The sequence below is a fragment of the Polypterus senegalus genome, chromosome 7 (genome assembly GCF_016835505.1).
Source record: "Polypterus senegalus isolate Bchr_013 chromosome 7, ASM1683550v1, whole genome shotgun sequence".
Lineage (NCBI taxonomy): Eukaryota > Metazoa > Chordata > Cladistia > Polypteriformes > Polypteridae > Polypterus > Polypterus senegalus.
The window spans coordinates 146,078,265-146,101,754 of record NC_053160.1 but is presented as its reverse complement, the minus strand read 5'-3'; the positions used below and the strand labels follow the sequence as shown (position 1 = coordinate 146,101,754).

Genomic DNA, 23,490 nt, shown 5'->3' with positions numbered 1-23,490 from the left:
ATAGTACATAGAAAATCACCGAAAAATCCTGGACCATTGAGAAGTGTGCGAACTGACGACATGAAGAATTGCCTTTGCGCCGAACTGGAATTGTCCCCACATAAATCAAAGTCATCCAGACGATCTGGATCTACATAATTAGATCTGGACCACCCTATAATTTGGTCTTCAAAGAGCTTCAAAGAATCCTCTTGAGTCTATAGCACCTAAATCATTTTTTTAAAAGCTGGAGAGCACAAAGTATCAAACCAGCATATACTCTGCAGCTTCATCCTTGAAGCCCCACCATTAGACATAAATCAGATTGCTTGTTTTATGTCAAATGGTTCTGCAGCTTTGCCCTTTAGCAGTTTTATCAAAAAGGTAATTTCTGAGTTAGACAGTATGGAGGCCTGTGTCAGAATTAGAAGTCGATATATAGTATATATTTATATTATTTTTCATTTGTGTAAGTTATTTTAGTGAAACCTGAAAACTATCACCTTCCAGATTTCAAGATGGCTTTATAGTCATGATGTTATTATGACAATTGACAATGTGTGTGTACATAGCTGAATGTACGTGCATATGAAAATATGCAATATCAAAAAGGCAATCTATACTAATTAAAGGCAAAGCCCTCACTGACTGACTGACTGACTGACTCACTCGCTCACTGACTGACTGACTGACTGACTCACTCGCTCATTGACTGACTGACTGACTCACTCATCACTAATTCTCCAACTTCCCATGTAGGTAGAAGGCTGAAATTTGTCAGCCTCATTCCTTACAGCTTACTTACAAATGTTGGGCAGGTTTCATTTAGAAATTCTACGTGTAATGGTCATAACTGCAACCTATTTTCGTCCATATACTGTAATAGACTGCAGCTCGATGGCCATGGGAGGCGGAGTTGCGTCTCGCATCATCACGCCTCCCACGTAATTGAGTGTCTGCCCATATAAGGTAAATATTCGCAGGTCAAGGACTGTGCTTAGCATATTCATAAGTAAAAATATCTGAATCACAAACTGATGTTAATTATATTTTGTCCACGAATACTTATTAAATAATTCCAAATAGTCTGTCCGCTTCCTTTCATAGCTTTTCCGATGGTTGTGCTGCTTCCAGGCATGTATTTTCGTATTAAAGCATTTAACTAATTACATTTCAGCCATCATTTGTTGCCAGGCAGAGAGGCCTTCACAATCCATTTTGCAGGCACTCTAACACAGAATAAATGTCGATTAACCTGTTGCTTCAACCAATCAGATTTTGAGTTGGTGTCAGTAGGGCCCTCTAGCAGGCGTACGGCGTCACCGTATTCAGACCCATTGATTGGATAGAAGCCGATATGAGGAATTCTACGAGGCCAATGAACACACCGCAAGCGCTCCGAGCACAAGATCCTTTGGGGGAATAGGGCCAATGAATATTATTTGCCAGACACAGACCAGATTTCAAGACCACGAAAACCTGATGTTTGTCACACTCCTCGAGCCCCAGAAGTTTCGGAAATACAAGAAAAATTTCACGCATGCAGCCTTCTCCAGTTTAATACAAGAGCCACGGAGCGGTTTTTGATCTGTCTCAGCTAAAAACAGAACTGAATGTAATGTATGCCATGGATGATTTTGCAGGAAAATCTCCCACTGATCTCCTTGATTTCCTTCATCACTAAAATCTGAATGAGAGCATGGGGCAGCTGTTCACATTGGTATATTTGGCAGTGACCATTCCCGCGTACACTGCTTCTGTCGAGCTGACATTTTCAGCCCTAAAGCGAATTAAAACTTATGACAAAAATACGACAGGGCAGGTTCGACTTTCAGCATTAGCTTCGATGGCGATAGAAAGGGACTTTTTGATGGAACTGAAGCGCACGGATAATCCGTACGACAGAGTAATTGAACTGTTTTTGAGGAAAGAGAGGAGGATGGATTTTGTTTACAAATAATCCCAATTTTTTGTGAGTAAAATGTTGAGATTTTCCTAAATAATATTGCAAGTTTATGAGATATTATTGATGTTTTTTATGTGTGTCACGGCTGTGGCTGCAGTAGAAAGGAACTTGCTCACCCCTGGTTTGTCTATTCAATAAAGGCATTTATTGTGGCTACAGGAGTTATCTTTTACAGTATATATGTCAGATTATTATATATATATATATATACCCCGATCTACATACTGTCAAATAAACAAACCACATGCGTGGCAACACAAGAGGCTTCGCCTCTAGCGCTGATGTCCGAGGTTCGATTCCCGAGAGGGGGTGCAGTGAGTATGTACGCCTGATGATCCCAGATTTAGGGTGAACCACGTGCTGCATACTCTTTGCATTATTTGACAGTAAAACTATTTCTATATATATATATATATATATATATATATATATATATATATATATATATATACATATATATTATATATACACACACACATATATATATATATCAGCGCTTCCCGATTCATTTTACACTCGCACCCCCTGTGACAGACGATCCCGATTTCGCACCCCCTTGGTTTGAGAAGTATGAAAAAATATGAGGTTAATGCAGAAAAACAGATCACCAATTGAAGCTTTATTAATAATGGATACTTTATTCGCCATCAATAATTGTTTTGGTAAAGCCATACTCAGTGTAATCCTCCTTCCATTTTCTAATTTTTTTGTGACTAGCCATGATTAAATGAACGATAAAAAAGTAAGAGCGAAGCGACAGTGACTTATTGAGGCAGGCAGGCAAGAGCACAATAGCACGCGGACTAGATGTAGTGCGCACCAAGTTGATCTAAAATGCGCGATCAGATTTGAAAAAAATATATCTTTTCAAGTTCTATTTGGATATATGTAGGTTCTATTTAGTCGACAGAAATATCTTTGCTAGGAATGTAAGTTGAATTTAATCTTTAAATTTCTATGGTGAAGAAAAATTTATGCAATGATGACTAAATTTTACTTACATTCCTACCAAACATATTTCTGTCGACTAAATAAAAATTACTTATATTTAAAATTTAAATAGAACTTGAACAGATACAATAGTTCATAATACCCACGCAGCACTAAGTGCACGTAAGAGCAGGAGTCATCCGTTTTAACAAGCAGCGTATTGCACTGATACGAAATAGCCTGCCCATTTAATTATTTAGTCATGGATAGATAAATTAAGATTTTGTACAAATAATGTTTTTCATTTTTCTTCCTCGATGGATTCTGGCACCCCCAGCAACAGCTGCTTGCACCCCAAAGGGTATATATATATATATATATATATATATATATATATATATGTGTGTGGATGTATGTGTGTATATATATATATATATATAATGTGTTTATGTATATATGTATATGTGTATATGTATATGTATATATATGTTTATATGTGTGTGTGTGTATATATATATATATATATATATATACTCATCAAAAAAGAAACGTCCTCTGACTTTCAACTGTTTTTACTTTCAGTAAACTTAATGTGTAAATATTTGTATGAACAGTAAAAGAGTCAACACCATAAGACATAAACTAAAAATGTTTCACAATGTGTCCCTGAATGAAGGAAGGCTCAAAATCAAAAGTACCAGTCAGTATCTGGTGTAGCGCTGTCTTAGGCATCTCACAGTGCGGACATGGCAATTTATTGCCCTAGCCACATCAGCAGTCCTCATGCCTCCCTGCAGCATGCCTAATGCACGTTCACGCAGATGAGCAGGGACCCTGGGCATCTTTCTTTGGGTGTTTTTCACAGTCGGTAGACAAGTCTCTTTAGTGTCCTGCGTTTTTAGAACTGTGACCTTAAATGCCTACTTTCTGTAAGCTGTTAAGGTCTTAACGACCATTCCACAGGTGCATGTTAATTAATTGATTATGGTTAATTGAACATGCATGGAAAACATTGTTTAAACCCTTTACAATGAAGATCTGTAAAGTTATTTGGATTTTTAAAACATTATTGTTGAAATACACAGTCCTGAAAAAGGGATGTTTCATTTTTTGCTGAGTATATATATATATTTTTTTTTTTAAACGACATTGTGGTCAGCAACACAGGAGCGCCGCAGGGGACTGTACATTCTCCGGTCCTGTTCAATCTATATACATCAGACTTCCAATATGACTCGGAGTCCTGCCACGTGCAAAAGTTCGCTGATGACACTGCTATGGTGAGCTGCATCAGGAGTGGGCAGGAGGAGGAGTACAGGAAGCTAATCAAAGACTTTGTTAAACGGTGCGACTCAAACCACTTACACCTTAACACCAGCAAAACCAAGGAGCTGGTGGTGGATTTTAGGAGGCCCAAGCCCCTCATGGACCCTGTGATCATCAGAGGAGACTGTGTCCAGAGGGTGCAGACCTATAAATATCTGGGAGTGCAGCTGGATGACAAATTGGACTGGACTGCCAATACTGATGCTCTATGTAAGAAAGGTCAGAGCAGACTATACGTTCTGAGAAGGTTGGCATCCCTCAACATCTGCAGTAAAGATGCTGCAGATGTTCTACCAGACGGTTGTGGCGAGTGCCCTCTTCTACGCAGTGGTGTGCTGGGGTGGCAGTATAAAGATGAAAGACGCCTCACGCCTGGACAAACTTGTTAAGAAGGCAGGCTCTATTATAGGAGTAAAGTTGGACAGTTTAACATCTGTGGCAGAGCGACGGACATTAAGCAAACTCCTGTCAATCATGAATAATCCACTGCATCCACTTAACAGTGTCATCTCCAGACAGAGGAGTAGCTTCAGTGACAGACTGAGGAGATCGTTCCTCCCCCACACTATGCGATTCTTCAATTCCACCCGGGGGAGTAAATGCTAATATTACTCAAAGTTATTGTCTGCTTTTTTATTTTTATTTATTTCATTTTTTCATTTTTATTTCTATTTAATTTAATATTGTTTCTTTGTATCAGTATACTGCTGCTGGATTATGTGAATTTCCCCTTGGGATTAATAAAGTATCTATCTATCTATCTATCTATCTATCTATCTATCTATCTATCTATCTATCTATCTATCTATCTATCTATCTATCTATCTAAATTTAATTTTCAGTACAAACTACAATTAGTCTCCTTCAAAGTACTCTCCATTTGCAGAAATACACTTATCTAAACGTTTGTTCCATTGTTCGAAACATTTTTTAAATTCGTCTAAAGTAATGCCCATTAATGCTCTGGTCGTTTCTTGTTTTACCTCCTCGACGTCAGCAAAACGCCTTCCTTTCATGTCTTTTTTCATCCGAGGGAACAAAAAAGAAATCACACGGAGCTAAATCCGGTGAGTAGGGTGGGTGGTTCAGGGTTGTCATACCGTTTCAATAACAATAGTTTCTGCAACACTTTTTTCAAGAAGAAAGCAAAATTTCACTGCCGCGCATTGCTCACGATAATCGGCCATCGTAAAAAAACGACATTTGCACAAAACTACTTTTACAAAATTCACCGAACACAAGCACAACCTTCCACACTGATGGCACTTGGCAGACTGACTTGTAAGGAGTGTAACTAGATCGCCCTAGCGGCCCAACCACGTACTACAAGTACCAACCTAAAAACAACAAAATTCCGGTTATTTTTGGGTCCCCCCTCGTGTATGTATATATATATATATATGACAGCAACACTCAAAACAGTGACAAAACTATTACATTGACAATCATGTTACATTATTTTCAAAATGTTTCCTTTACTTTTTCATTACTTCTTTAACACACTACTTCTCCGCTGCGAAGAGCGGGTATTTTCCTAGTTTTTAATAAAGTGAATGTGTCCACACAGAAAGATAACCAGATTTTCAGGACTTATTGTAACACCAGATCAGCTATCATAATTTTACTTTTCATTTTTAGTTGTACAATTTGCAGCAATGTAATTCAGCAGTATGTTGTTTTTGTTTTTGTGCCTATTGAGCAATAGCAGTCTGCAACCTGATCCTACTAAAAACTGTAATCATTTTGCTAACAATCAAATTATCAGCAATCATTATTGTGGTATGTGTAATATGGATACACAGTTATATCAAGAACCAATAAGGTTATGCATAAACATTTACCCATATATATATATATATATATATATATATATATATATATATATATATATATATATATATATATATATATATATATATATATATATATACTGCTCAAAAGAATTAGAGGAACACTTTTTAATCAGACTATAGCATAAAGTCAATGAAACTTATGGGATATTAATCTGGTCAGTTAAGTAGCAGAGGGGTTGTTAATCAGTTTCAGCTGCTGTGGTGTTAATGAAATTAACAACAGATGCACTAGAGGGGCAACAATGAGATGACCCCCAAAACAGGAATGGTTTAACAGGTGGAGGCCACTGACATTTTTCCCTCCTCATCTTTTCTGACTGTTTCTTCACTAGTTTTGCATTTGGCTACAGTCAGTGTCACTACTGGTAGCATGAGGCGATACCTGGACCCTACAGAGGTTGCACAGGTAGTCCAACTTCTCCAGGATGGCACATCAATATGTGTCATTGCCAGACGGTTTGCTGTGTCTCCCTGTACAGTCTCAAGGGCATGGAGGAGATTCTAGGAGACAAGCAGTTACTCTAGGAGAGCTGGAGAGGGCCATAGAAGGTCCATAACCCATCAGCAGGACCAGTATCTGCTCCTTTGGGCAAGGAGGAACAGGATGAGCACTGCCAGAGCCCTACAAAATGACCTCCAGCAGGCCACTGGTGTGAATGTCTCTGACCAAACAACCAGAAAGACTTCATGAGGGTGACCCAAGGGCCCCATGTCCTCTAATGGGCCCTGAGCTCACTGCCCAGCAGCATGCAGCTCGATTGGCATTCGCCATAGAATACCAGAATTGGCAGATGCACCACTGGTGCCCTGTGCTTTTTACAGATGAGAGCAGGTTCACCCTGAGCACGTGACAGAAGTGAAAGGGTCTGGAGAAGCCATTGAGAACATTATGCTGCCTGTAACATCATTCAGCATGAGCAGGTTGGTGGTGGGTTAATGATTGTCTGGGGAGGCATATCCATGGAGGGGCACACAGACCGCTACAGGCTTGACAAAGGCACCTTGGCTGCCATTAGGTATCAGGATGAAATCCTTGGACCCATTGTCAGACCCTATGCTGGTACAGTGGCTCCTGGTGCACGACAATTCCTGGCCTCATGTGGTGAGAGTATGCAGGCAGTTCCTGGAGGATGAAGGAATTGATACCATTGACTGGCCACCACAATTTCCTGACCTAAATCCAATAGAACACCTCTGGGACATTATGTTTTGGTCCATCCAATGCCACCAGGTTGCACCTCAGACTGTCCAGGAGCTCAGTGATGCCCTGGTCCAGAGCTGGGAGGAGATCCCCCACAACACCATCTGTCATCTCATTGGAAGCATGCACCGATGTTGTCAGGCATGTATACAAGAACACAGGGGCCATACAAAGTGCTGCGTACAATTTTGAGTTGCTGCAATTAAATTTTGGCAAAATGGACTAGCCTGCCACATAATTTTTCACTCTGATTTTTGGGGCGTCTTTGAATTCAGGGCTCTGTAGGTTGCTCATTTTCATTTCCATCAAACGATGTGGTATCGTTTCGTTCCTAACACATTACCCAGTCTATATAAGTATAGATATCCAGGAGGATTTCTTTTTCCCATTGAGATCTGATGTGTTTTCAAAGTGTTCCTTTAATTTTTTTGAGCAGTTTTATATATATATATATATATATATATATATATATATATATATATATATATATATATATATATATATATATATATATATATATATATATATATATATATATATATATTATATATAGTATATATATCTAAACAGCGAAAATGTTGCCTTTCTTCCCAACCTACTTTTACCAAGGGAGAGAGGCTGTCTGCCATGTCAAACAGAAATGAAAAATTCTTTAATCAAAATATATTTTTTTTATCAGATGACAATTTGATGGCATGCAGTCACACTAGTTAGCTGATAGACTGAATAAGGGAAATATTGTGATGTTAATTCCTGAACAAGCCGCAAAACTAACTTGTGAAAAATTGTGATAAAATGAATGTAATATGTAATCAGCATATGTCCATCCATCCATTATCCAACCCGCTATATCCTAAATACAGGGTCACAGGGGTCTGCTGGAGCCAATCCCAGCCAACACATGGCGCAAGGCAGGAAACAAACCCTGGGCAGGGCACCAGCCCACCGCATAATCAGCTTATGTGCCTGCCAAAAATGAAATGTCTCCTAAACAGCCAACAAAATAAAACATCACAAGGCCAAAAAAATGAAAAGGCAAAACAGGACAGACAGAAAGAAACAAACATAAGAACAAAAGGAAGAGTAGCATGCAAAATAAAAAGTCAGAGGTGGAAAATGTGCTTTAAAATATAAGGAAATCGAATTACAATAAGCACAGTCTGGAAATATAAATATATTAGACAAGCTGATTAATTACTTTTCTTCCAAGCCTGCTTTAATAAGGGTGAAATTGTTATGAATAGATTTCAAGAAAATAGTTTGACTGGAAATGAGTCATTTCTTGTGGACATCGTAGCAGATGTTGTTCACATTTGTTACAATAATTGACAAAGAATCCAAAAAAAGTTTTGGGGCAGCCACCCATATATTATATCCTGTCTGTAAAATAGGATTAGATGTTGTACAGATGTGTACTGTTCGGAGTCCAAAACAGAACTGAGGGGACAGAAGATGGTGGCTTTAAAGCCAGTATAGGAAGTAACATCAAAAGGGCTGGAACCGGAAGGGTTTTCATCCATAGGCTTGGACCTGGAAGTGACGCCATTAAAGGGCCCGGAAAGTGGTGTCATCAAAGGGTTCAGCACCGGAAGTGATGTCATCAGGGCCAGACAGAATTTACCTTGAACGGTCTGCAGAAAAGCCAGAAAAAGAGTGCACTATTGCACCCCCCTGGTCTGGCATGGAATTACTCTCGTTCAGACCTTTTAGCTGCCTCTCATGCGCATGTGTGTGACACATTATATACTAAAGCACCTAAAAAATGGTTCTTTTACTCTGCTACTTTCAGTCTATATTAATGTCACCAAAATAGAGTTTAGGTTTATTTCAGTGGCACAGTATGAAAGCATATAACTATAAACTAGAATTGTCCAGGGCAACTTTATCTTGAAACTTTACTACTTGAGTGAGACAGCAGGTAAGAAAGAGAATAATAGTGGATGTGTGGACGCGGGTTTAAAGAGAGAAGACAGCAGAAGATAGATACATTTTGTTGAATCAATACACATCTTTATTCTTTGTGAGTCTTGGCGAGTAGACAGACACTTGCAGCACTTGTCAGCTCAGGACTCAGCAATAGCAAAATCTCTCATTCCTCTTTTTCTTACAGACATTTATAAGTCAGCTATCACGTACACATCCTGCCAACATCCTGAGTAGCAGGATAGCAGACATACAGCTTAGATAAAAATAATCACTTCTAGCTTAAAATTTAGCATTTTTGACTATTAATGAGTCATAAGACTCTTCCTTAAAGCGTGCATTTTAAAAGATTATTTCTTCACATATAAAGTTTGCCCAAAATACAGTTATTTGTCATCTTTGTGGTTAGGCCTATTTCCCTTTTAAACTACATCTTTGTTCATAATAATTTCTTTTTTCCACAGATGCTATCAGCTATTGTTTGCTACTTCATGAGACTATTATTGTACAAAAAGAGACATTTATTTGTGTGCGTGTGTCTGTTCTCTCTGTAGAAATTCCTTGCAGTTATCCAGTTCATGTTCCGAATGCTTTAATAAGGAGGATAAACTTTCCTTCGGGAGATGTAATTGCTTACACGTGCTTTGGAGGATACATGCTAGAAGGACCAAGCAGGATTACATGTCTGGAAAATGGAACATGGACTTCACCACCTTCATGCAAAGGTACGGCACATTAAGGTTCTGATTTATTCAAAGACAAGCAAATATGAAAGACCTAAGACACCGTATACACTGAAATTCTTCAGTGCTGCTGTCTTGCTTGAAATGAAATTATTACTGTGGTTAGTTACAATGGACAATAAAATTTTTTGTATTAAGATAAAATTTTATGATGTGTTTTTATTTTTGCCCAGAAAATGACCAATCCCATTGAACACCATTAGAAATTAGTTCTTCAGTTAAATTCATTTTTTTTTAATATATAAAATAAATGTAATAATTAAGTTGTAGCTTTCATATATCTGGGTGAGGGCATCACTGCCTCTCTATGTGACCTCACAGCCTCTAACTACTGCCATATTATGAAAGCATCTTAATCTTTCATTAATTAAGATAAATATATTACCCATGCTTTAATTTTACACATGCTATGCTCCCTCTGTCTCCATATTCCAACTTCTGGTCTGAAATAAAATCTGGTTGGGTGTTGTCTCCCTTCCTGACTTTGAATTGTACCATTGGGACCATACCCTTTGCGCAACTTGGCTCTAGATCAACTCTCTGCTAAATCATCCTTCCTGGCTACAAATGGAGCAGGACTGTGTCTCCTTCCATCCTCGTTCCTTACTCCCTTCTCTGTTTTGCAGATTAAAATCTTAGCCCCCAAACTCCTTTATTTCATGAGCCCTCCAGGCACTGCATTGCCTTGAGAAATTCTTGGGTTCACTTCCAAGATCTCCTCTCCAAACCCCTCCTTTTAACAATCCAACATTATACTGTACCATTTTTCATAATTGGTCAAGAAGGAGTATACAGAAGACATTTTCAGTGGTTCAGGACTTGAGGTGTTCTTGTCCTTGCAGTTCAGATTTGTCATTCCTTTTTCTTTGTCTCCATGTGAGGTCTGTGCTCAGAACACGTGTAATTCCTCTCACTTCTGCTCACCTTTGTCACCCACTTTACACTTTTGCAGTTTTCATATTCCCTATATCCAGACCCGCAGCCTCTCTCTACTCCTTGCTGTATAAAGCTTCCTATAAACCCCTAACACTTCTCACTGTATGATCTTGTGATCTTCCTTCCCATACAATGGTGTACTGGAATTCTATATTCAGAAATGTTAAAAACCTATCTAAAAACTTCAATCACCCACACACCCAGTTTAAATTTATACACAGTGTAAGTGGAAGGGACAAAGGACTGGTATCCCAACTGGGGTTGAGGATGGTTTCTTAGCCATCTGGGAGGCAGCAAAACAAAGACAACAAAGACAGTGCTTAACTGTCTGGGTCCCAGTTTGGACACCCACAAGGATGCAGCTATGTCGGGGTCCTTGGCTGCTACCAGGGTACACTGTGGGGAATGGACCTCCTTATTTTGGGAAGCTTATGTATGATCTAGGAGGTCTTCTGTCTTGCAATGTTGTTGCCCCGGAACATTCTCAAGGGTCTGCCATAAAAAATTAATCTAAGTTAGTCGGAAGAGCACAATACTCACTAATCAGCAGTGGAAGAAAATGGGAGTGCATAGTTATACTGTGCTAGACTGAGATAAGCTCATGAACATATCTCTCTACTATAAAAAAATTTTTTTTCGAGAAGACGAAACCTTTTCCTGGAGACGATACGTGATCTTTTGAAAAGAGACAGAGATGTGACCCGACATTTGCGCGATAGACATATGCGTGCCGACAAAATAACGCAGATTAAAATGCGCCGTCAAAATCGCGCAGACAAAATTGCCCCGACACAATCGCGAAAGTTTCATTAAATATGAATTACTAGTTTAAAGCATATATAATAATGTTTATTTTAGAAGTCCATATTATGAGACGCGGCATGCCATCAGCACTGCACGCAGATAGTCCTTAAGATCATGCCCTGCATATGTAGGAATAATTGCAGCAAAGGTGTCCCACTCTCTTGGCCTCTCTAGCGATTTTGTCGGCGCACATTTGTCGAAAACCAGTTAGCGGCTTTGTTGGCGCTCATTTGTTGGTTGCGGTTTTATCTGGGCGCATATGTCTATCACACTTTTGTCGGTGAACCAACAGAGACACTTTCACTTCCCGCGAGATGGACAAGTCAAGTCATACTTCAGACGCAAGTCCTGTGATACACATGTAGAGCAGGTTAGTGATAATGGAAGTAGGAAAATTCGAAAGTCTCAAAAAATGAGAGTAAAGATCGCATTAGCGCAAAAAATCTGAAAATATTACTCTGGGAAATAACGGAACAGCAAAAAGAGATCGAATATTCAGGTTCTGTACAGACTTTTAAACATTCAAAGTTCTGCACAAAATGCAGATTACTCGGCACGCAGCAGCAGCAAGTCAACAGCTTCTCAAGCAAAGGTGAAAAAAAACACCTGTTACTTATTTGCCAATGTATCGCCGTTTAAGAGCGGTTTCGGAGGAGCAGCCGCGTCTCCTTGGGGTGCGCTCAGCCCCCCTCTTCACAACGCCGCCTATCATTGGCAAAGGGGGTAGGCAAGCGAATTGCAAATCACGTGTGAGGGTAGTAGCAGCACGCCAAAGAGGAGTTAAAAAAAATGTATTTGTTTCCAATTGTATCACTGTTTAACACTAGAATTACCAGAGCCTATGAAAAAACTCGTAAATCCGTCCCACCTTAAATCGCTTTTTAAAACCGTTCTCACCTCTCCGCCAGCTTCTTTTGTTAATCTAAATGTGCTGATAAAAGAAAAGCTGCAAGTACACTTCTCCCAGCTCATGCCTTGATTGATTTTCTAGGAGTGAAGTGGAGTTTTAGAGTGGAATTAATAGATCGTTGTTTGGAACACACGCATTTCATGTCTGTTCCGTTTCTACAGTAATCTGTGTCAACACATTGTTAAAACAGAAACATTTTTTTTATTCTAGTAGTAGATGACAAAATGTAGGCATAAACTATATAATGTATGAAGCCTGAAGTCCAAATATCAAAGGAAATATTTTCACAGAAGGTACAAATCTAACACAACAATTATTTCTTCAAAACTTCACATATATTTGTCTCTTTCTTTTTTTAAAATGTGCGTTGATCACCGCCAGCATGTTGTAGCACACAGCATCTGGCTACCTGCATGTTCTTGCGTGCACTGAATAAGAGACAAATATACACTCTGACTGAGAGAATCAAACTGAAAAAAAGCAAATATTTAGAAATGCCATACTTTTACAGCTGATCGGACGCTGTTTGTTTTCAAATAATATTGCATTTGTGCGATGATGTTTTCACATATATTGTCTCTTTCTTTCAGGTGTGTAATAGAAACCACAGCATAGAGAGAAATGCAATATTATTTGAAAACGAACAGCGTTATTTATTTGGCACGGACATGCTCAAAAAATACATGTGTAATGCCACAAAAAGTGCATGCAGACATGTCCGTGCCAAATAAATAACATTCAACGTTTTGAAGAAATCATTTTATGACACGATTTACCTTTATTTATTTACTTACTTCCTAAAGCCTAAAGTCACAAGTAGTGTGCAGAGGGCATGCTCAAAACTGTGTGTAATGCCACGAAAAGTGCCTGCTGACACTTTAGTATGCAAGCAATGGTATGTGCATTCTTGCTCTGATGTAGAAGGGAGCTGAGTTTACCTCTGTTACAGCACGTATATGTGAAAACAGCAGTATCAGATGCGGGGGTGGGATGTGTTTGGGCTCGTGAACGCGGCTGAGATAATAAAACTGACTAAAAAAAAAAAAAAACAAAGCTAAATTACACCGGCTGTTACAGACTGAAATCAAATGTATGTTTTTATTCTAAAATAGTAAGACTAAGAGCAGTGTACTTCTCAAAACGGAGTGGTGCAGGATCAAACTCGCAACCTTTTGATTCCAAGGCAGCAGCTGATTCTATTGCGCCACAGAGTCAGTCATAATAAATGGGTGTCAATGTCGCATGTTAAGGTGGCTTTTTGTTTCTGCAGTTATATTTTTGAATAAAAGCACAATTGCTGTGTTAGATTTGTAGCTTTTGTGAAAGTATTTGTGTGATACTTCAGGCTTCATACATTATATAGTTTATGCCTACATTTTGTCATCCACTAGTAAAATATAAAAAACGTTTCTGTTTTAACAATGTGTTTACACAGATTACTGTAGAAACAGAAGAGACGCGAAATGCGTGTGTTCCAAACAACGATCTATTATTTCCACTCTAAAACTCCACTTCACTCCCAGAAAATCAATCAAGGCCTTAGCTGGGAGAAGTTTGTGCACGTTCTAAGTCGGTGGGGGGATGGAATAGCCGGCTACTTGCAGTCTGATTTAGATGACAAAAGACGCTGGTGGAGAGCTGTGAACGATTTTAAGAAGCGATTTAAGGTGGGACGGATTTGCGAGTTTTTTCGTAGGCTCTGGTAATTCTAGTGTTAAGAGGGGTTTCGGCGGCTGCTGGCAGGGGGGAAAGGGGTTTGCAAGCGAGCAGGGGGTAAAGCCCCCTAGTTGTTATAAAAAATACATTTGATTTGAACCTAGAACTATGTTTAGTAGAGTTGTGTCTGGTGTTTAAGGCTCCCCCTTAACCCCAACAACACCGCAAATGCCACTTAATGGGATTGGCTCCAGACCTACTTTGTCATCTATGTCCCTAAAATGCCCCTGGCACTTTCTTCCACATACTCTGGCAGTGTCCCCTGGTTGTTTCTTTTTGGTCCTATGTGGTCAAATCTTTCTCCTCAATTCATTCTGTGCATGTTCCTTTGTCACCTCAGGTTCTCCTTCTTTTGGATTTCTCCACTTTCTCCATCTCTGTACTGCAGCAGAGTGTAATCACTCAGGTTACTGTTGTTGTAGACCCTCCCACTGGAGATCACTTGATTCTGTTACTTCTTGTCTCTTAAAGGCATCCATCCTTCTTTAACGTTGTCCTCTTAGAACTTTATGCATCGTAGATGAGTAACACTTCCAGCTCTACAGTTCAGAGATGGCTTAGTGCAATTCAGTTGATCAGGAACTGGGTGAGGTTGCCCTGTGATGTACTTGTAGTTCAGTAACTCTTGTCCTTGGGCTTCAGTCCCCCTATGTACCGACCAACTGCTAGACTGCTGTCCCTTTTTGTTTTTTTTTTGGTGCTCTTTTTAATTATCATTCACCACTTCTCAAGGCTTGAGGTATATTTTTAGTGTTTTCATCTTTTTCTGTCTGGGGTTAATATAGTCATAAAAAAGTTTCCATGCCCCCTCTGTTGTGTATGTATTGGATATGTTTAATTAAAAAAAAACTGATTGCAGCTAAAAAGGTGTAAATAAATCGACCTAATATTGTGGCAGTTCCATCCAAAATGAGATGACAGTTTTCATCAGGCTTTGTTATCACTTTGGCACCGGCCAGCTGTTACATTTAATACATTGCTGCTGTGAAGCTGTCACTATCATTCATGAAAGTGTTCTACACCCACACATACTTTTCAAATGGTGACACTGGTTTGCAGAAAAATTGTTTTTCTCCCATCAAAAATATTAGGTGTTCTTTACAGATTTGAATGTGCTGGACCCAAATCGGGCAACAGAATCGCACATTGCATTTATGAAAGATGAAGGTTTTAAAAGAAAAAACACTATTTTAGACATTCATATTTTTAAAATGAGTTATTTAGACTTAGAAAATATATAAATTACTAATATAATTGTTTAAAATGATTATTATTTGCAAAAAGTACTCATTTGGTACAAATAAAGGTGGTAGACTTTTTTCACAAATGGTGTAAGCAACCTTCACTGTGCTACCAAGGTGAATTCTCCACAAATGTAGCAAAAATCATCCACTGTGTCCATGAAAGCACACACAATATTTCACTTCCATAAAAGCACAACTTTAAAAATACAATGACCTTCACTGTTAGACAGCTGAGATAGTACTGAACCCCGGAATTAAATGGCAGGGTTAAATTCACTAGCAGGATTCCCCTCCAGGATTGAGTTTATATTCTATCTACCGATCTCAAAAATTTGTAAAACTAGTAAGGTTTGTTGTCTCCCTAAAGGAATAGTGTGTATTCTTTTGCTATTTGCTTACCAGACAATGATCTCAATGGATGGATCAGCCTTGCATATTTCTGTAAAAAACATTTAAACATGTGCTTCTTAACTTTTCTGGTGTCATGACCGACATTTTCCCATGCAAGTGTCTTGTTTGGAACCTTAGTGAATCGAGTGTGATCATCAGGGCACCCATCGTGAATTTAACACCTGATTTCAGTCCTGCGGAGAGCGGTTGGTGTCCCCATTGGCTTATTGTGTGCGATCGTTCTGGGGAGAGGTAGTGGTTCCTGTTTGGTCAATCCAGCATGACTGAGGTGGGTGAACGAGTGGGATTGTCGGAGCAGCAACCCACTCACGACCCAACGTATGACACACTTTGTGATCCTCCTCGGCATACGTACATTATAAACAACACCAACTCGCAAACCCACATGATGCTGCCTGCAACCCAAAAGTGAGAAACATTCAGCAATTACTTTCCTCCAGACAATTAAAAGGCATCTTTCTCAGCATCTACTGTAAATACAAATGTGTGGCTATTTTAAAGGAATAAGAAGAGAAAAAAAAATTCTGACTGAGATCAAAAAATGTCTAGCTAATACTTGATTTGGTGTTGTTTCCACCTCAACCAACGTTAAGAATAAGGAAGACAGTTATTTTTCACTTCAAAATATACTTCAAATAATATTCTGAACATGAAATATACAAACATTACAGAGCAGCATTGGTGTCATGCAAAAACAAAATGAGTTTGACCAAATTATTAATCTGTGCAAACAAATTATTCATCCATTTGAATGAACAAATTACTAACTTGTTTGAATTGATTATTTTTATCCTTTTCCCTAAATCTTAATTCAGTAGTACAGAACCCTGTTATTAATTTGGTCGAACAAATTATTATTTTTCCACCAAGCAGTCCAGTTCTTATTATGGAGCCCTATACGGTTTTCCTGGCAAACACTTCAGTGAACCGTAAGTGAACTAACTGAGGAACTAGCTGAAAGACCACTGCAGTTGAAGCTGTTCTTTTAAAGGAGTCCTGGAAAAAGTTAAAGAGACACATAGCAACCAGATGGCAACAAAGATACACAGACCCACTCACACACACACACACACACACAGACGCTTGCTCTTTTAACAAGTTTGATGCTTTACTCAAGAATTCCAGTGGCAAATTAATCCATGCCACAACTGTGACTTGAAAAATAACAGATTTATTGTTTAAGTTATTTACTGTGCAAAATGATAAGATAAGAAAACACTCTCTTCTGTAATGATGGTGCTTTTAGAAACCTGAATTGAGGTTGTCATGGTACAACAGAACATCAGCCACAATCTATTAGGTTCTGTTCTTCCCCGAGTTTACCCCGATTGCATATTTAGTATGCTCTGCTATATTAATAATAATAATAATAAATTGTATTTACAGTATATAGCACCTTTCCTATGCTCAAGGCACTTAATGCTATCTCTATATATAATCTTCATTTGGATCTTGATCTTTGTTTGTCTGCGAATGAATTAGAAGAAGAAGCACTAGATGGCAGTAGAGAGACAGCTAAAACATAGTCATTGCATTAAGAATCTCTTCCAGGCTTATACTACTGAAGACTGTAGTACTCCAGTCACACCTCAAAACACAGACATTCAAACTAAACAAATTGTTGTGCTAAATTAACTAAGGAGATCTTCATTTAAATCTTGATCTTTGTTTGTCCGCGAATTCCACGCATGCGTAGACCTCCTTCCAGTTTAGTACATTGTTGTTACCGGAATAACGAAAGGGGTGGTGGACAGTGTTACGCTGGTTAGCTCCTGAGGCCTGGTTAGAGAATGAGATTGCTGAAGATAAAAGGTACGTGCCAACGTAACATATGAATGAAAGAAAGACAGTGGGTAAAATGAATGACAACGTAACAGCACGTTCTGGAAAATATTATTGTTACGTTGTAGCCGGCGAGTGCTGCGCGTCTCACAGTTGTACCGTGGCTTGCTCACATGTCAGTGAAGTGATCCCTATTTATGCTTTAATGAGCCTGGATACCTATGTGTCCCCCTTTTATAACCATTGCTCCGTGTATATTGCCTTACTCTTTGGATTGCCACAAAGCAACCTGCGAGATTAGAGAAAGGTTGAGAAAAGATCGTGAGAGGAAACAACAGCATCGTGAAAACAAGACGGACTGTGAACGGACAGAAGCAGAAATGCTCCTACAACCGCCACAAAATTACTATTTGGAAAGTGATTCAGAGTAGTCCGTTCCTATCGAATCAATATCCAAGGGTTTTCTTTTGTAATTTTGTTTCCCTTATAAAAAATCATAATGCTGTGCGACGAAGGGCCCGGTTCATGACTGGCAGCCGCGTTTAAACAGGGAGCCCTTCACAGACAACTTTAACACTCGCAACGTAGTTGGGCGCACATGGCTAGTCCTATATAAAAGGTAAAATAGCCACATTTCAACTATCCATAAGAAGTTGGATGATTTGCTTCTGAAGCAGACTGCTGCATAAAAACAAAACCTCTTTCAGTGTCCCTCGGGTCATGCTTTGCAAAAAAAAATACCATCTTACTATTCTTGTCTGAAAACTCCACACTCCCCAAGCAGGCCACAGCTAGGGGACACTGACAGTTCACTTGTAAGGACGTGACTCTCTGTTTGGTATTGTATGATGCCTGAAATGTGAAGCTACATCTTGTATAGTTCATTCTTTGCATCATCAGTATCATGGCACCCAACCACTTATCTCAGGTTCCAGTCAGTGGTTGTGTAATCTCTATTAACTAACCAGGGCAATTTTCTGCCTTTGGCAAACTATAGTACGTACATTAGTGCCCTGTTATAAACCGTCCCATCCCACACAGTACAAAGGGTTTACAGTACATTTCTGCAACAGGAGCAAATGCAGTTGCCATGGCTTGCTTAGGAGTCAGAAATGATAATGAAAACGTGACTTGCTATTTTCAGTCCAGCTCCTCAGCCACTTGGGCACTCTGTCTGCTTAATGAAGAGCTCCCTTTCTGCCTGGCATAAGCTATACAGTCTCTTGGTGGGTAAGACATATAATAAACAACTTCCATTGTAAGGTGTTCTTATGTTTTGATCTTTAAAGCTGTTGTTCCTCTTCTAGCCGGTTAGTTCTTCATAACACTGTCATAAATTATTTATCCTTCCAAGATCAAATAACAGAAAGTTTGAAGTTACAGTAGAAGCAGAACTATTCCAACCTTGCATGCCTGTCCTTGGAATCTTATCCTGTCTTTTGTTTTAGCGGTGTGCAGGTTCCCTTGTCAAAATGGAGGAACGTGTAAAAAGCCCAATTTGTGCTCATGTGCAGAGGGATGGAGTGGCATGTATTGTGAAGAGCGTAAGTTACTTGTATTTTACCTCACATCAACTCAGTTTTGTACATTTAGAATGAAGTACAGACACTAATCTAAATGCAATGTTTTCTGTGGAAACCTATACTTTTGCTGAAATTAACAAAAACACTGTCTATAAAAAGTATTCACCCCCACTTGGAAGTTTCCACATTTTTCTGTTATATAACATTGAATCACAATGGATTTGATTTGGCTTTTTGCATACTGATCAAGACAATGTTATGTCAAAGAGAAAACAGATCTCTGCAAAGTGGTCTAAAACACCCAATTATTGATCAAATAAATATTCATTCACCTTCAGTCTGTGTGCACATCTAAACATTCATTCATTCATTCATTTTCCACCAATAATCTGAAGGTCAATTGGGGGTGGGCAACAGTTTTAGCAGTGAGGGCCATTCATCTCTTTCCCAGCCACTCTTTCCAACACATACTGTAGGATCTCAAGGTGTTCCCAGCCCATCTGAGAGATATAATCCTCCCAGCGAGCCTTCTCCAGGGTCTCCTCCTAACTGACTGTGTCTATAAAACCTCCACAGGGAGGCATCCATATCCAGATCTTTATTTGGTGGGTCATCAGCTCTTTTCTGAGCTTCTCACTCTATCTCTGAGGGAAAGCCCAGCCACCCTGCCGAGAAAGCTCATTTCAGCCATTTGTACTCATGATCTCATTCATTCAGTCGTTACCCAAAGCTCGACTATAGATGAGGGCAGAGACGTAGATTGACTGGTAAATCAAGAACCTTGCCTTCTGACTCTGCTCCTTCTTCACAACCACAGATCGGTATAGCAGCTGTATAATTGTGCTTGCCACTCCCATCCATCTGTCAGTCTCACCATCCATTTTCCCCTTACTCATGAACTAGATCCCAAGGTACTTAAACTCCTGCACTTGAGGCAGTAACTCACCACCCTTTCGGAGAGGACAGCCCACCTTTTCCTACTGAGGACCATGACCTAAGATTCTCATTCACACTCGGCTGAATTTTAGAATAGTCGATGAGTATGTCAGTACGTGGGCTACAGTATGTGTGTCAAAACAGGCGAACTCAGAGGAACTCCAAGTAGTCACAGGAAGAATATGGCAGCTTCATACAGCTGGTAGCTGGGCCTGGTACCCTGGAATCGAACTGAGGCCCGAGTGCTGTAGGGTGAGAGCATAAATATTTAAAAAGTCAAGTTAAGGGCACAATCAAGACTTAATATTAAACGATAATATGAGCCAACCTCCCTGCAAGAATAAAAATAAAAAAAAAAAGATTTTAAACACTTAAATTACATCGAAAGGACTAAAACATTAGGGGTCTTCTGCTTGTGTGGGTCAGTCTGTGAATGACTGAGTATGCCTGACCCTTCAAGCAGAATTATTGCCTGCAAGAAGAGTTTAGAACAGGGGTGCCCACACTTTTTTCGGCTTGCGAGATACTTTTAAAATGACCAGGTCGAAATGATCTACCTACATTAAAAATGCTATATATATATATAGCATTCGAAGCCTGAATCACAATCTGATTGCACGGGAGTTACCTACCAGGTAACGCGTGTGGTTGGTCTGCAAGTCAGCAAACATCCGCCACAGGTGCCCTCTCAGTTGCGAGAAGCAGATCATAGAATGTTACATAGTTAACTGTCAAATAATGCAAAGAGTAGGCGTACACACTCCACTGCACCCCACATCGGGGATCGAACCACGGACGTCAGACAAACGCACTTCAATTGTGACATTGTGAGAAAAAAAAATCCTCTTCTCAGCCCATACCCTCCTCAAACATTTTTTTTAAATCCCTTCTTTAGTCAATATAAATTGGAAGGCTAACTAGATCACAGCCGGAGCTTTGCAGTAGCTCGCGCGTTTGACTGTGCGTGCATGATGACCAATGTATTAAAAGAAAAGAGATCTCAGACGGGCCTGTATGTCAATCAAGTGGCAAATGCCATAGGGAGGATATATGATAGACTAACGTTTAAAAATTTTTTTTGAATGCAACGCGATCTACCTGCACTACCTTTGCGATCTACCGATCGATCGCGATCGACGCATTGGGCACCCCTGGTTTAGAAAATGAACGAATGAAAAAAATATTGTGTGATATTTTGCAGTTGTGATGTCTTTTTATAAAGTGGCATATAGCTCTTTTTCAAATGAATGACTTGCCTTCTTAATAAATATTGCTTGCTTTTGTTTCAGCCCTCTGCATTCTTCCATGTTTGAACGGAGGCAAATGTATAGCTCCTTACGTTTGCAGATGTCCAGTTGGATGGTCTGGATCCCGATGCCACAATGGTAAGCTTGACTTTTTACAAAAAGACCAAAATAAAATGAACGTTTCTTCTAAATCAAAGGTTTTCAACTACAGTTTACTGGGGACCCCATGGCTGCAGATTTGTAGTCCAGCCAGTTTCACAATAGTGTATCATTCATTCTTTTAATTGATGTAGTAATTCTTCTTCTTTTATTTTTAGAAATTTGTAAAATATTTGTATTTTTGAACAAACTTTAAATGCTTATGTTTCCTTTGCGTAATTCACCTTTTTCTATTGTTTTCTCCCTAATTGTATTCAAATACTGGCAGCTAGTGATGAATGAAACAATTTGCACAAAACTGAACTTGCCTCAAACGTGCAGTTTCAATTTGCAAAAAAAAAAAAAAAAGAATCCACAAAAACAAATTGTATTTTGCCTTCAGGAATAGTCATGCCCTTGGCAGAAGAAGAAAAGTGTTTAGTCCTGTTAAGTTTAGTTTAGTATGTAAATAAAGGTGTCTTGTTGGGGAAAAAGAAAATCACCAGACTCTCTTCCTGTCATGTGTAGACATTTTGTTCTACTGATACAAGCTTGGCGATTGCAATTGTAAGGAAAAGAAACTTAAAACCCCACCATGTATATCATCTGCCTACTAATATTTTTGAGTAATTCATAAATAGTTGCACTTTTGCATTGGCAAAAAGGTATACATTTCTTTGCCATTTTCTTTTTAATTTGACCTTTTCCTTTTTGTCCCCTTAATTGTATCTAAAAGCTGATGATAATAACAATAATAAAATAATAATTGTAATAATTCTTTACATTTATATAGTGCTTTTCTGACTTCTCAAAGTACTTTACGTATTGAGTAGGGAGCCACTTCAACCACCACCAGTTAGAACATTAGAACAATCTACATGAGAACAGGCCGTTCAGCCCTACAAAGCTCGCTAGTCCTATTCACTTAATTCTTCCACAATAACATTAAGTCACATTTTGAGGGTCTCTAAAGTCTTACTGTCTACCACACTACTTGGTAGCTTATTCCAAGTGTCTATGGTTCTCTGTGTAAAGAAAAACTTCCTAATGTTTGTGCGAAATTTACCCTTAACAAGTTTCCAACTGTGTCCCTGTGTTCTTGATGAACTCATTTTAAAATAACAGTCTCGATCCACTGTATTAATTCCCTTCATAATTTTAAACACTTTATTTATGTCATCTCTTAATCATCTTTTGATTAAACTGAAAAGGCTCCGCTCTTTTCATCTTTATAATTCAACCCCTGTATCCCTGGAATCAGCCATGTCGCTCTTCACTGGACCTTTTCTAGAGCTGCTATGTCCTTTTTTGTCGCCTGGAGACCAAAACTGCACACAGTACTCCAGATGAGGCCTCACCAGTGCATTATAAAGGTTGAGCAGACCCTCCTTGGACTTGTACTCCACACATTATGCTATATAACCTGACATTCTGTTCGCATTCTTAATGGCTTCTAAACACTGTCTGGAAGTTGATAGCGTAGAGTCCACTACGACTCCTAAATCCTTCACATAAGGTGTAATTTTAATTTTCCGACCTCCCATTGTGTATTCAAACCTAACATTTTTACTTCCTATGTGTAATACTTTTACATTTACTGACATTAAACTTCATCTACCAGAAAGCTGCCCAAGCCTGTATGCTGTCTAAGTCCCTCTGAAATGATTTAACATATTTCAAATTATGTGCCAGTCCACATACTGTACCTTGGTATCATCTTAAAACTTAACCAGTGTGTTACTTATATTCCTATCTAAATCGTTTATATATATTAAAAATAGCAGTGGCCATACCACTGACCCCTGTCGGACACCACTCTTAACATCAGTTGTTTCTGATAAGGTTTCTCGTACCATCACCCTCTGCTTCCTTTGTCAGAGCCAATTCTGCACCCATCTTAAAACATCACCCTGAACTTCAAT

At 39.0% G+C, this 23,490-nt stretch overlaps 1 protein-coding gene across 3 annotated transcripts in view; it reads left to right on the top strand.

The window, feature by feature from the left end:
- The window catches only part of svep1 (sushi, von Willebrand factor type A, EGF and pentraxin domain containing 1), a 348,473-nt gene that overhangs the window by 309,286 nt on the left and 15,697 nt on the right, over positions 1-23,490 (top strand). For 2 of the 3 annotated variants that reach the window (XM_039759390.1, XM_039759388.1), the window contains 3 exons: positions 9,733-9,903; positions 19,173-19,268; positions 21,473-21,568. In XM_039759390.1, the coding sequence (XP_039615324.1) occupies positions 9,733-9,903; positions 19,173-19,268; positions 21,473-21,568 (363 nt within the window). The remainder of the gene's footprint in view (positions 1-9,732; positions 9,904-19,172; positions 19,269-21,472; positions 21,569-23,490) is intronic. The other variant, XM_039759389.1, reaches the window with a different exon arrangement.